This window comes from Paramormyrops kingsleyae, chromosome 23 (genome assembly GCF_048594095.1).
Source record: "Paramormyrops kingsleyae isolate MSU_618 chromosome 23, PKINGS_0.4, whole genome shotgun sequence".
NCBI classification, from domain to species: Eukaryota; Metazoa; Chordata; class Actinopteri; order Osteoglossiformes; family Mormyridae; genus Paramormyrops; species Paramormyrops kingsleyae.
Window position 1 is genome coordinate 25,037,270 of NC_132819.1, and position 14,696 is coordinate 25,051,965.

General features: G+C 40.7%; 1 protein-coding gene across 1 annotated transcript; it reads right to left on the minus strand.

The window, feature by feature from the left end:
• Positions 1–749: 749 nt before the first annotated feature.
• On the minus strand, positions 750–7,606 carry LOC111842810 (sperm acrosome membrane-associated protein 4-like). The gene is made up of 3 exons (XM_023809823.2): positions 7,442–7,606; positions 1,953–2,069; positions 750–1,872 (listed from the first exon to the last, which is right to left on the minus strand). Exons 1-3 carry the CDS (start codon positions 7,491–7,493, stop codon positions 1,652–1,654), a joined length of 390 nt encoding a protein of 129 aa, XP_023665591.1. The 5' UTR covers positions 7,494–7,606; the 3' UTR covers positions 750–1,651.
• Positions 7,607–14,696: the final 7,090 nt, after the last annotated feature.

Consider the following 14,696-nt stretch of genomic DNA (forward strand, 5'->3'; position numbering starts at 1 on the left):
GAGTATTGCAGTGTTTCTGGCGGCTTGGAATTTTTGCACATTCCATTCGAAACACCTCATGGTGGGAATTTTTTGAGACACATGGAATGGAGCAAGTGAGTGAAAGAAGAGTTAAATATTGAACTCGCTGCAAAAAAAAACCAAAACATAAAAATACACGAACACTCCACAAGTCTTGATTTCTAGTGGTTAGGATTAACAGGCAGAGGGAAATATGGAAAAAACACATTTTGGGTCATTTTAAAACTGTTTTAATTAAATTATCTTTATGATTTCTAAAACGCTTCGGTTCATTATAACAAATGTTTTTCTTCAATATCACTGCTTAATTATGGGAGTATTTCAAAAAACAAAAAGGTGGTTTGTACATTGTGCTAATGGCCAGTTATGTGCATGTTGTCATCCTCTCCAGGCAACTGTATTAGATTTGCAATTATGGAAACTAGACGGGTAGATTCAATGGTGACTGAAATACCTCTTTATGAATAATGATTTGCAGCTAAACTGGTTTGTCAAAAACTACATATACTATGAGTATTGCAGTGTTTCTGGAGGCTTTTTTTTTTGCACATTCCATTGCAAGCACCTCATGGTGGGAATTTTTGAGACACATGGAATGGAGCAAGTGAGTGAAAGAAGAGTTAAATATTAAACTTCCTGAAAAAAACATAAAAATACACGAACACTCCACAAGTCTTGATTTCTAGTGGTTGAGATTAACAGGCAGAGGGAAAAATGGAAAAAACACATTTTTGGGTCATTGTCAAGTCTTTATTTTGACAATCCAGCAAACCGACATTAGGAAACTATACATCTTCCCATTTGATTAAAATCAGTTAAAATGTCAAACACAGTAGGCAGTTCCATGAAAAGTCAATCGATCCATGTTCAACAAACTCCTTAAGTAGAAATTGCCCCAGAAAAACCTTCCCAAATGTGCTAAATTCCTGAAGACCCATCTACAACCACTCCCATACACTTACAGAAACTTTCAACAAAGACAGAATAGGTGTAGTACTGTATTCTTCTGCCAAGAAAGAGATGGTGATGAGTACATTTTAGTTGAAAATCTTTTGTTAAATATTTAAAGATTAAGTTAAATGTAGTATAAATTTAACATTAAGTTCCCTGAAATTACACTTTCCATAAGTCTACCATAGCCTACACTTCTTGTGGTCACATGAACACCATAAAACTTTGTTTCCGTTTGCACAGGACTTGTTTTTCTAACTTGTGGTGGTGAGAGTCAGTGCAGTATTGCAAGGGTTACATATGCAACCCTACATGATCCTGACTAGGTTCCGAGAGACCAGAAGCGGAACCAAGAATGATGGTTGATAGTCTTTTACATATTGAGTGTAACAAACCTTTTCAGGTACAGTCAATGCAAGAGAACATATACACCATTGGTCTGTAAACTTTCAGATGACTGGATTTGGCACAAAACTAACCATTAAAGGGTCAGTTTTTAAGCTAAATGTGTACATGGTCAATGAATGTAGCTGCTAAGTTATTGTGTGTCTGTTACATTACCAGTTGTGCATTACTGGGAGTTAAACTGAGAAGGCAGTGTAATCCTATGGATGATTTGACGGGCCAGACAGAGTGGTGGGTTTGTGTGTGGAGGGAGGATGGGGGGGAATGAGCAAGCTTAGACTAAAGCCTTAGTGATCATGGCTCCAGTCAGCGTAACCAGTGCGATGGAGAGGAAGCTGCCATATGCTCCCCGGGGAGCCAGGTTGCAGAGGTTCGTCGAGCAGCAGGTCTTAGTCATCTTGTATATTGTACTATTCGAACCAAATGCCACGTCGGACGTCTGATTACAGCTGCCCACTGCGAGACACCCCTTCATGCTGAGTTTTATGAATGATGCTGGAGAGAGACAAAAGAAAATGTTTATTGAAGGTCGTTGCAGGCGACGTCATACAAAGCAAACCCTCCCATTTCCTTACCTGCTGACCCAACGCCGCTGAAACACATCTCGTTGTTGTTTTGGCAAGTGGTTGTAGTGGTAATACAAGCACCAAAAAATCCAATATCACATTTGTAACACTGCAGTTGGGCTTGGGCTAAATTGGAAAAAAACAAAATGTTACAACAATCAGAAATGTCTCACCTTTCCTCATCCAAATACATGAACACACCTGTGTTTCTAAAACTCTAGATGATTCCATAACATTGCATTGCCCAAGTTAACCAGTTAAAATTAAATTGTTCATATTATACTTTGGCATACATTTGCATGGCTTGAATGTTGAGAGTTAGAAAGCTGGGGAAGTCTTGATGTGACGCTTCTGCTTTAAGAGTCAACAAAAGACCCTGGGATGATGGAGGGAGCAAGACGCTTCTGATTAGACAAGTGGAAGGGTGACATTCCACTAGGACTCAACAGGTGAGTCATAGCAAGAGCCACCCAGCACATATCGACCAATTACTTCACCAGTACAGGCCTGCAGCTGGAGCCTATCCCAAATAACACAAGGCAGGGGACGCCTTGAATGGAATGCTAGCCCACTGAAAGTACACACATATATATACAATGGGCTATTAAGAGATGCCAGTTCACCCAATGGATCACAGGTGGTTGGACTGTGGAGTAAAAGTGCTGTGGACAAACACACACACCCTACGCGGAGTATAAGACAAAATTCAAACCCCGAATCCAGGGGTATTCAGCCTGCAGTGCAGCCCACTGAAGCTTCAGACCACAGAGACATGCAACAGCGTTCTGCTTTTGACATATTCTTCTGGAAATAAATAGATACTGCTCCCAAAATCTGTTATGTAAAAGCATGAGCAAGTGTAACAAAGAAACACGTTGTAATGTCAAGGCCAGGAGCTCAAATGCCAAAACAGCAAACTCCCAGGCAACACAGCAATGTGTCTTTGCATATCCTGAAAAACGCCTTTGCAGATACATTCCTTTAATGAAGTGCGTGGTTTCAGTCACACGCTTCACTCTGGAAACCCTGTCACCATAAACAAAGAACCTGTCATGTGCCTTAGCACAATGGGACAAATGAAAATAATTCCCTGCAGCAATTCTGTCTGTTTCATCAGCAACAACCTGCACTAATAGCAGTAAATAAATAAAAATTAATCTGAAAAACATTTTCGAAGTTAAATTCTTCACGCTTGAACAAATAACTAGCCGGCTAAAGTATTACATCATGGTGAAGGCCAAGTTTACCAAATAGTTAACCTTGTTGGCGTTGGCCATTGAGATCTTAGTGGAAGCTTCCAGACGGATCAAATGCCGTTTACAAGAAATAATGCATGTAAATTTCCTCAAAAGTTTACCCTCCAGTAAAAGAATGTAGTCCGACCAATACTCTTCCAAAACATCATGGAACCCATACACAAAAGGTAAAGCGTTGTGCAAGATGAGCTTTATATATATATATATATATATATATATATATATATATATATATATATATATATATATATGAAAACAAATATCTTGATTCTATAGTCACAAGGTTCTTCTGGGACCGCCTATTGCTGAAACAGGAAACACCAAAATCGTCTGTCGGGGAAAACCAAGATGTAAAAGGGGTTGATGCAAACAACAGGGTGCAGCTCAGGCCTGTAACCATCAGCAGGGTGCAGCTCAGGCCTGTGACCATCTACTCTCACATAACATTTTTCGGCTTTAAAGACCCATTAAGGCTCCAGCCCTCTATGGCATAAGAATGCCCCCAAACAGGTGCTGCGACGCTGCAGTGCGTTAGATTTGAACTTTCACCGCTGGTTAAGGCTAAAAGACTAATAAGACCTCATACGTTTAATACCACAGCTCTTCGTGTCCCTTTTCAAAACCAATTAGGATCCTAAACCTGTTCCAAAAGACATCTAGGCAGTCTGCAGATATACTCTTTTATATATCAGAGGGTTGTCAGTTCAAATCCCATGGTTGACAGTGTGATTTCACCGTTGAGCCCTTAACCCCCCAATAGCTTCAACAATTGTCTGACGCTGCTATTTCAGTTGTACTTCACTCTGGATAAACTCTGCTAAATAAATGGTAAATTTAAGTTTCTCTCTTTATACTTATACACTGAACCCCTTTCACATTTACCTGCCTAGCTGACGCCTCTAAAGTGACTCATAAAACCACTTGGGGATTCAGAACATTATTCTAGAAACAAGCATCTTGGCTATTAAAGCAGAGCCCCTGCTACAGCTGCGGAATTGGATCCACATTCCATAATAACCATTTCTTCAGCTTGTATGTTTACGGAAAAACACTACAGACATTGTGAACTAATTTCGGTCTAAAATTGGCCGCTTAACATTGTATATTGTATAGGCCCTATAGGTTTAATATTCAATTCGGTTATTTAGTTATAAATGAATTTCAGATCTTCACAAGGCAGCATCGCGGCATTTTCAAGTTAGTCGGTAAAACCAATTACGTCTGTCGACTTCCTGGTGGCGCTCCTTCAGAATGCAGGGTTGTCTGTTCTAAGAAATGTACTGTACAAACCCCAAATGAACGGTTCCCACTTTGCGGAGAAACTTCTACTTGCTGAGTATTTTTTGAAGGTAGAAAACGCTTAATTCAAATATTAAGCGATGTGTTCTGATAGGACAGAACAAAAATAGCGATAGACAATTCAAGGTGCTTACACCCATTTAAGATTACAAAACCTTGTACCACGTCACTGTCCAATTTTCGAATCTGAAGGGTGATTCATTTTCGAAAACCGTAAGCTCAAAGTGCAAATCATAGTAAACAAATGCACAATTGATTTACTTTAAACATTAACTTTAATTCAAATAAACGTTACATAACGATAACTATAAAAGCGAATTAATTGATACTAAATCACTTGGACAACAATGCTTTAGACATTAGCCCATGAACTGCGGACTGTGTTTAAATACCAAAATGATTTACTCATGCGATTCACTTGTAGCCCAGTCATACTTCATACCCCTGTTCCATGTCCGATTTCAATAAACGGTTTTACCATAATGCAGCTGTAAAACCAGATTAAACATCGAAAAATGTATATTGCTCAGCTTGGACAAGTGTCCGCTTATACCACAGTTATTATTAGGTGTAGGTCGTATACAAAGAAAACGTTTAACATCGTAGGTTTTGGCGGTTCACACCGTCCCGACGGCGGCCTACGGTATTTCAACCAACAACGTTATTCTGGTATTTTTAGATATTTGGTTGCGGGGTGTAAAGTAATTTTACTAATAAATGAATGGCATACGCCGGTTAATGTTGGACAAGCCGTGCATTGTACATATCCTTATATCCAGCCACCTATTTAATTACCGTCTGCTTTTTATGTAGAAATTGTTTTTGGTACTGTGTCTAAACGCACGGTCGGGGAGATGGAAGAACCGCTCGACTGTTTTTAGGGCCAACACTGCCCCCTTGCGCTGTAGTAGCACGCTACTTTCTATCAACGATGACGTCAAAGTATTATATCTGAATAATAATATTTACATAGAAGGTTTTTGCGCAGAATCTTTAGAAGTGTACATAAGAACATAAGAACATAAGAAATTTACAAACGAGAGGAGGCCATTCGGCCCATCAAGCTCGTTTGGGGAGAACTTAACTAATAGCTCAGAGTAAATCATTCTAATGTAGCCTACCAGTAGCTCAATGACATTACTCAGGGGAAAAAATGTTGTAGCCTATATCGACAAGTTTTTGTATTACACAACTATTAAGTGACAATTAACGTAACCATAATACATTACTGACCTCTGGTGGTAATTTTCGAAAAGAATACATAAATGCCAACATTATTAAATGTTTAATAATCACTTTACGTTTACACTGGACAACAGAGGGATCTAGGAAACGTACACAATGAGTCATATTTTAATGTCATCGGACAGGTACGCAAATAATGAAATAGATTTCACAGAATAGCAGTAAGTACATATGATTGTATGATGAACAACTACTGTGTAAACATGTTTAAATAGCGTTGAAAGTTAATAACAGAAGTGTCTAACTTTGTACTGTGATAGCTGACTTCAGAATGAATTTTGTCATCTATTATTAATTGTAAGAGTAATATTTGTTTTATACTGAATAAATACAACGTCACAATTGAACTCATCCCAATGTTTAACAAAACGATTATGAACTCTTCTCAGCAACAGCAGGTTTAACGCGTCATCAATATTACAGAAAACCATATTTACTCCTTCAACCATCTTGCATAACCGATTATTGAAATACCGTCTACCGTCTATTGAAATAGGCCTACCAAATACCTGAGTGAGTTCCGTAATTCATAAGCACCCAACCAAAACGGTAACAGTATTTTTTGCGAAATAGTCAAGCCAATAATTTCTTCAGAGCATACACAATAGAAAACTTACAAACTATGACTATCATATACATCAGCCTATATTTGAACGTTTTTAGCAATAACGAAAGGGATGTCTGATAAATAATATTTAGCAAACAAATACTTCCATTCATCAATGTAAACCACTGTATCCATCAAGGGCGCAGGTTTGGTTCCGTCATTGGTAGGGACCAAATCAGCCTCAAGGGTTAAACACGCATTACTCCCACAATATTGGTAGAGACATGTTCCTAACCTAAATCTACGCCCTTGGTAACCAGTGTCTTTCTGCACTTGGCTACTATGAGAAAACACGCTCCAATTTTTCTCCAGTAAATGCACAGAAAACGACAGCCCCCCTCCAAGTTTGAGCCGGATGCAAACGCAAATAAGGCATGTGTAGGAGGTTGGATAACTCGGTTATTTTATTATACATTTCTCTACCCTATTTTAGGAAGTTGAGGGGACTTTTGAACGTTTGTTGAATTAACCAAGATTCCTCGCAGCTGTATTTTATTAAAGGGCAACAAGGGATAAGGGATTTCTTAAGCTGAGTGTACATTCTAAGTACTGTATACAAGTGCGATCCTATATTGGATATGCTATTGTTGAAAATGAATGGACGGATGGCTCATTAAACAGCAGTTAACTGGTAGTGGAATAGGTTAACCACGTTTTGATTAATCCGAAATTTGTAACGGTATCGGTGGAAAAGTTAAGAACGTTATTTCTTCAAGAACTAAATCGTATATTCGTAATCCTGGGTGTGCCCAGGACCCCGTTAGTAAACAAGTTTGTCACATAAATCACACTTTAGAAATGGATTATATATATATATATATATATATATATATATATATATATATATATATATATATGGTATATTAAGCGTACTACTATTTGGCTGCATTAAAACATACATAGCAGTAACATGACAGCTATAAAGATAATTTCGGGTCGTTAATATTGAGAATATAAAATATTAAGAGTATAAAATCCTGATTACAGATTAATTAACGCGAAGTAACTAACTGTCCACAAAGGTATTAAAATGCACACAATAGGTGATGTATTGATGTTTCTATATATTCGAGAAAACAACCAGGACATACCAACTGCGAGAACCAGTCCAAGTGCAAAAACGCCGCAAAGAATTCTGTTCATTTTTGAAGAAATGTTTCAAAAGCTGAAAAGAACAAACAGGTTTAAGTGCTGTCACTCCTTTTGTTTCGTGCAGAACCGTTACTCTGCAGCTTTCGAACAAACAGGCGCAGGTCGGAGCTGCTTTTTTATATGATTCCCCACCCAAACCAAAATGCCACCGCTATCCAATGGAGCTCAGAGTGGAAATGAGGAAGAGGGCACCCTGTACCCACCCCGCGGGTCCACCCAGAACAGTCTGTTTGGGAGCAACTGCTAATGTAGCCTGTTTTGAGAGTTTTTTTTCTTGGCATAATATACTTATTGTTGATGTTTAAGTAAATTATAGACGAAAACATCCACCAAATTCGGAAGAAAACGCAAAAAGAATAAAAAGATAAATCATAAAGTTGACATCTCCCGAATCCACTGCACTCATTTTCAATTCTTCTAATTTTTCGTTTTAAAAAAACTTTTTAAGTGTCCCCTAGAAGTTCATATCCAAGTTCAGCACTATGAATCCATAATTATCTTTTCTTCTTTACACAAAATCAAAGAGAGTTTACGGACGTTATTTAACATTTTAAGAACTTACTAAAATAGATTGCATAAAACTGAATGGGCAAAATAATTAGTTTAAAGAAATAAACTATTTCATTGCCTTAAAAGAAAATTATTTTGCATTCGTTAGTTTCGTTCTTGTTTCTTGTTAAATTGGGTAGTCTAATGTTGCTTTGGTTGTGGGCTCTGGGAAGTACGTATATATAAACTATGAAGTTTAAACTTACGAATGTTTAAAGGGTTTTGCCTTAGGTTTTATATAATATGTCCCCCTCCCCCCAGTACGGACAGCATCCTTGAGTCCTGCTAGTATTAAGACAGACAGTAAAAACAGTGAAGTTTGTTTGGTTTGCCACCTTAAGTGTATTTAACGGTGTATTTACCAAATTTGCAATCGTTAACAAAGTCACGTTACGCTCTGTGTACGCTTTCAACGCGAGGGCGCCTGCGCGACTCCGGAATAAAAATCAAATTATTCATGAACCTGAAACGCTTTCCGGCATGTTTATTTTGGCTTATATGTCGCTTAAACGTTTTCTCACAACGGCAAAACATAACTAAAACAACATAAAGTAACAAAAACATTTAATATCGCCATCCCTTTTCCTGCCCTAGAAAATAAGATGTTTAATAGATGGGCCTGGGTGTGGTTGAGATTTGCTCAGCTGTGCCTATTGTGTATCACAGGACACTTAGTGCACTGAAGAATTAAATCTATATGTGTACAAAATATAGCCACTCAATATGGACACTTAGCCCTTCTCTTGATTGTAAAACACTAATTTTCAGTTGAAAATATTAGATGCACTGTAAAATAAAAAGCAATAATGTAATTCACCGACATGATTCTGAATCATTACGTGTACACACCCGATAACTGTAAACAAAGGTCATAGAACTGGCTTACAAAGGGAGGACTTAATCACAGTTTTAGAGGGCAGGGAAAAGAACTGCATTCTCTGAGTGAACTGCGTGGCATGTCTGGTCCTGTCGTCCACAACTTTGGTTACAGCCTTGTTCTCCATTTAGAGCAATCTTGTTTTGAACAGAAAGAACTTGTTCTTTTCGTTCTGTTAACCAGTAATGGTCATAATAAATTTTTTGCCACTGTATGTATTTGTCTCACATGAATTAGGCATCATAATCAAGGAAACGATAGCTTAGGTAATAAGTTGTGTACAGGAGCAGTGGGAAGCGTTGCTCACGAATGATGTTATGCGTGATTTCAGATCCTCTAGCAGTTTTGACCCTGGAAGACATGAGAGCAGCACTTTGGCTGGCAGTGGGATATTTCAGAATACCAGCTGTGGAGCTGGAGAGCCAGTGAAAGGGAGCACTGAGTTAAGCAGTGAGCATAGCACCACTGGGGTGAGCGTACTGTAGCACCACTGGGTGTGCTGAGTGCCTGGTGGAAGAAAGGCTGGGTGCTTGGGTGGGGAATGAAAACGCTGGAATGTGGAAACAAGATGGAATCTGTACTGAAAAAAAATGGTGAGAATCAGGGTGTGGTTGTGAATTCCGTGTCACACACGCACATAATCAGTCGTACCTACAGACACACGTGTATAAAGACGAAATCCGGGTCTTTTTCCCAGCCATATGTACACAAAGACATGATTTTTCCTCTGGTTTCATATTAAATACCAATGAGTCATTCTAAGTTTCCACTAGTCTTTGTAGAAGGGAAAAAACATGACTATGGTTTTTAATTTTTTACACAAAAATTGATGCTAATTTGTCCCGGACGGGGTGTGAATGGAAGGATGTGAGTTAAAGACAGACCAAGGATGAGTGTTTCTGTGCCCATTGAAGGTGGTGAAAAACAATGCCAATGTGTCTATTGTCCTCATATTGTTTGTTGAGTCATACGATATCATAGCTCTGACTTGTCCAGAGCTACACCTCCGCTTCTCCTCCACCGTAACTCCCTTGACTTTTACCTCAGAGCATTTCACATTCACTGGGTGCTGCCAGATTCCCCAGAACAGACGTCTGTGAACACGCCCTGCTACAACAGTGTCTGAGCCATTGCTGGTAGAGAACCGAGCCCAGAGCTGCTACACAGATCGAAGCCTTTGTTACTCTGGAGCAGGGATTGTCAACCTGTCCTTGGCAAAGCTCGTCCGTGGCTGTGGTAAAAAACGAGGTGGCCTGCATTTCTAAATGTCACGGGTGTTTCCCAGTACCGAGAAAACAAAGATCATACTTGTGGGCTTCGCAAGACCAGTCTTGCTAACTTGCCTCCCAAGAATGAACTTGGGAAGCAATGAATCACTTTGCGAGGGTGCAACCAATGTATCCTTGATGTTTAGGGCGGGGCAAGAAAGACATCCAGGGATTTTTACCGTTCTCTGTTAATTTTGATCACAATGTCCGACAGAATTTACCAGGGTGTTGAACGCTGCTCTTGAGCACTGACAAACAATTTTGTAAGAAGATGCTTGTTTCTGTTGTTGTCAGAATGTGCCATGTTCTCATATGACTGGCTGACTCACAGACACACTGCTTCTTCTGGCATATGTCATGAGACACGGTAAAAAACAGCAAAATTGGTAGTTTCTCAATTTCTCCATTAACAGCCAGGCGCGGAGGCAGGGGGTGGCCGGGGGGGGCCGTGGCCACCCCCCGCCGAACCCCGGCCACCCTATTGGCCCTCCCTGGTCTGACCACAGCCATCCATGCACAGGCGCGGAGGCAGGGGGTGGCCGGGGGGGGCCGTGGCCACCCCCAAAATGATCACATAATCATCCTGGCCACCCCACAGAAAATTTCCTGGCTCCGCCACTGTTAACAGCACAAATAATTTATGTTCGCCTGATTATTGTACAAAGGTTTTTGACATTATAATCTATAGATTTAACAAAAAAAAACTTTAAAGATATAAAACAGAGGCTTAAATCATTGGCTGCATAGTGATTTGGTTTCATGTGTCGGAAATTTTTCATTTCTATCATGATTCGATTTAATTAATTGATTATTCAGTTATTTCGATAAACTAAATACTAACAGAAATTCTATTTTGAGAACCTTTTTAAACTTCACTGAAAACATTTCTCAAAAATGACTATGAGAACTTAAACAATACTAATGGCATACAATGAAAGTAGCATCTCAGAAACATAATTTTTATTTTTATTAAACAAAGAGAACAAGCCAGTGTAATTTGTCAAAAACAGCTAACTACTGAATTTTGGCATTCACTTTGGCTTTCACGCAGCTAACTAGTGCTGCATCAATGTGGAAATGTTGCCTGATGCCTGTATATTTTTGCCTAATGTCTGAGCCACTTGCAGGCCAGGGACAGGCCAGATTTACTGATGAATGACAAAGATGTTGTGAGCTGCTACTTGGACACCTGTTATAAGCAGTATATGAGACGAGGAAATCCCTCATCCTCCACTACAGAAAGTAGCTGATCACTCAGTGTAACCATCTGTTTTTAGTGATTTTAGTACTTGTGTCTGTAACGGCTCCTAATGTTTTCTTCTGTCAGTAATTAGATCAGAATTAGAATCCACTTGCAGAGTCTCCGCAGTTTTGGCAAAACGGTGGTTTATTGAGCAGTAAAAAATAATATGATGTAATACAGTGTAGACACACACCGGGTACTGAAAGGCAGCTCAAATACAAAGTAAGGACAGTTCTTCACCCCCCTTTATACCCCAAAAGACCCTCCCCAACAAGGTACTGTGTGTAGGTGTTTAGTGAATTTACATATAGTGACCCCCTGGAGTGTGAGGATCTTGAGACAGAGACGGGACAGGGACAGGACAGGGACAGGGACTGGGACAGGGACAGGGACAGGGATGGGATGGGACAGGACAGGGACAGGGACTGGGACTGGGACAGGGACGGGACAGGGACGGGACAGGGACAGGACAGGGACAGGGACGGAACAGGACAGGGACAGGACAGGACGGAGACTTCCTGTTAGAGCAAATGGTAGCTCAGCCACAATCATCTTCCTTAGCACCCTGGTGGTGCCGACTGGAACCCCCATTCTCTCCCAGACTTCTCCCATGATCATAACTTGCTAACACTGTCTGTATCCAAATGATTAACCAAGAATATTGGGGCATCTTTACTACTTTTCCTTACATAATCCCCCCTTAAACCTTGAGCCTCAGTGCAAGAGCAGTGAGAGATTTACCCAGAGCATAGAACCAGCATCACACTAATCAGTGGTCAACACACAAGGGTTGGATAGGGGAGGTCGTAGCGGTGTGGTTGTCCGTCTTCATAACCTACGCCCTACTTTGTGTCATGCACACTTTCCTCTCCACATATCCAAGGTCCCTTTTCCGCTGTTCCCTTAGGAATCTGACATAGCCCATCCACTGTTCCCTTAGGAATCTGACATAGCCCATCCACTGTTCCCTTAGGAATCTGACATAGCCCATCCAGGCCACACTCAGCAGCAGTACCACCACACATGCAGTGGTAACTACTTTGAACACATTTCTCTCTTTGGAAAAAAAAAATCACTATCGTTATATTGTAAATCTATTATCTACCCCCTACACTTTTTTGCCACTGGCTGGCTCTGATGTTCATACTAGGACACACAGACAAGGACAGAAGGTGGCGAAAAACACTAAAAACAACGGATGACACACCAGGGAGGTGCCTCTCCTGCACTGAATACTCATAAATGCAGTGTTCACACACAGACACGCTGGCGTGATGGTTCTGGGCCGAAGTTCTGCATTGAACTACATTTCACTCTAAAAAGTGTCCAACAAATCATCATACATCTGACTGAAAGGGCTCCTCCATAATGACAAACCCTCTCATGGGTGCTGGACTGTCGATAAAGGCTGAGGCACATCCTCGAGTAGGAAGAACACGTTAGGATTTGGAAGAAAGCAACTCACAGGGGGAGATCTTTCACAGAAGAACACCCAAGTACGCCTTCCCTCGGCAGAAAACAGCTTTGCACTCTTCTCCCTGAGACTCTGTACCACACAGCTGGGTTTTCACTAGACTTGCAGAGTTTCTGAAGACCCCATTTTACCCACCCATCTTCCAGCTGCTTGCCCAGTACAGGGAGATGACCTCACTAAATCCAGGTGTTATATAAATCTCCTTTTGCCCATGTCATCACTATTGACTGGTATTCAGATACAATTAACTTTGGATTATGCACCAATCAGAAATGTCCGTTATCAGCATTAATATTCACCACGGTGGTAGAAGGTCCTGCTGAGGCAGTATTATGCCAATCAAGACTGTTGCTAGGATGTATGTTATGGTTAATTGGACACCAACCAGACCCCCCTGTTTAACTTAGTAGTATGACATACACAGTATGTAAAATCTTTTAAAATCAGGAAGATCCGGCCAAATGCAGCTCAGCTTCCAGTTCAGCCATTTGTGACTATACTACTGTGATTCTCGACTAGTAGGTTTACCAGCCTGACTGCTGCAGATGGTTCTAGCAGCAAGTCTGGTATTCAATCAGCCTAAATCCTTTCGTGTTACACAGGTCCTTGTTCCTCTTCATTGACTCCTCATAGGTGCTCACACCATTATCAAGTCCCTGGTGCTGGTTTTCAGATCCATCAACGGACAGGTGCCCATCTCCATCAAAGGGCGGCAGCACTGGGAGAAATGTCACTCCAGAATTTTCTCGTGATGGTGGAATGAATTGCCGAACAACATCCGGTCATCAGACTCCTTCTCCAGCTTCACAAAACGCCTGAAGACCCATCTGTTCCACGAATTTCTCTACTAAAGTGATTGCACTTCTTGAATGGTATCATTAGGTTCATGCTTTGTTGGAAGATGTCGTGTAGCTCTTCCACTATTTGCCTCACTTGTATGTAACTTTGGATAAAAGCAAGTGCTAAATGTAAATTCCTGAAAGAGTGACCTACATGGAGAACGATAAAATCCAAAAGGAACATAGAACATATAATAACTGGGATTTTCATACTGTTGAAGCTGTATTTCGAGTGCATGCTTACATATTATCCTCAAATTTGTAGTCACATAGCAAAAATGCTGAACTTTAACTTAGTGAGATCTTCCCAGGGATCCTCCCAATATGTTGCCATTGCCATTGTCTTAACTGCTAACAAGCCCGTTCAACTTGTCAAGCTAACAGCATCCTGGCTTGGGCTGTACCATTCTGCTTTTAACAGACATGCAGTGAGCTGCACCTCATTGCTCTGGCTTAGGTAACATTCCTGTCTCCTCATGCCATCTGGGCTGCAAAAAACAAGGCCACAGAAATCCCATGACCTGAAGATGAGCAGCCCACAAAGCAGCACCGGATCACTCCATCAGAGGCAAGCCCCTCTCAAATCCCTGCTGTGCCGCAAGATGTCAAGTTTACAGATGTTCCCTGTTTGACAGAGCCGTGATAGTAACTGCAGTTTGGAAACCTGCTCCACCCAAGTTTCAAGGGTGCCCTAACCCTGACCCATGTATTTTTTAAAGTTACACAGCTCTGTGAACTTTTCAACCAGAAAAACCAGTGCACCCCCTGGGACATATGAGAGGCAACAGTTAATTCAGGGCAACATGCTGGAAACAGCCCAGGCTTTAATAATGCGGTGAAAGGACAAAACCATCGTCAAAGTTTAATATCCGGCAAACAGGAGTCTGCGTCTGCGACTGGGGCGTATGCAGGCAAAGTTGGCAGGAAGAAGGTGCCACCTAGTG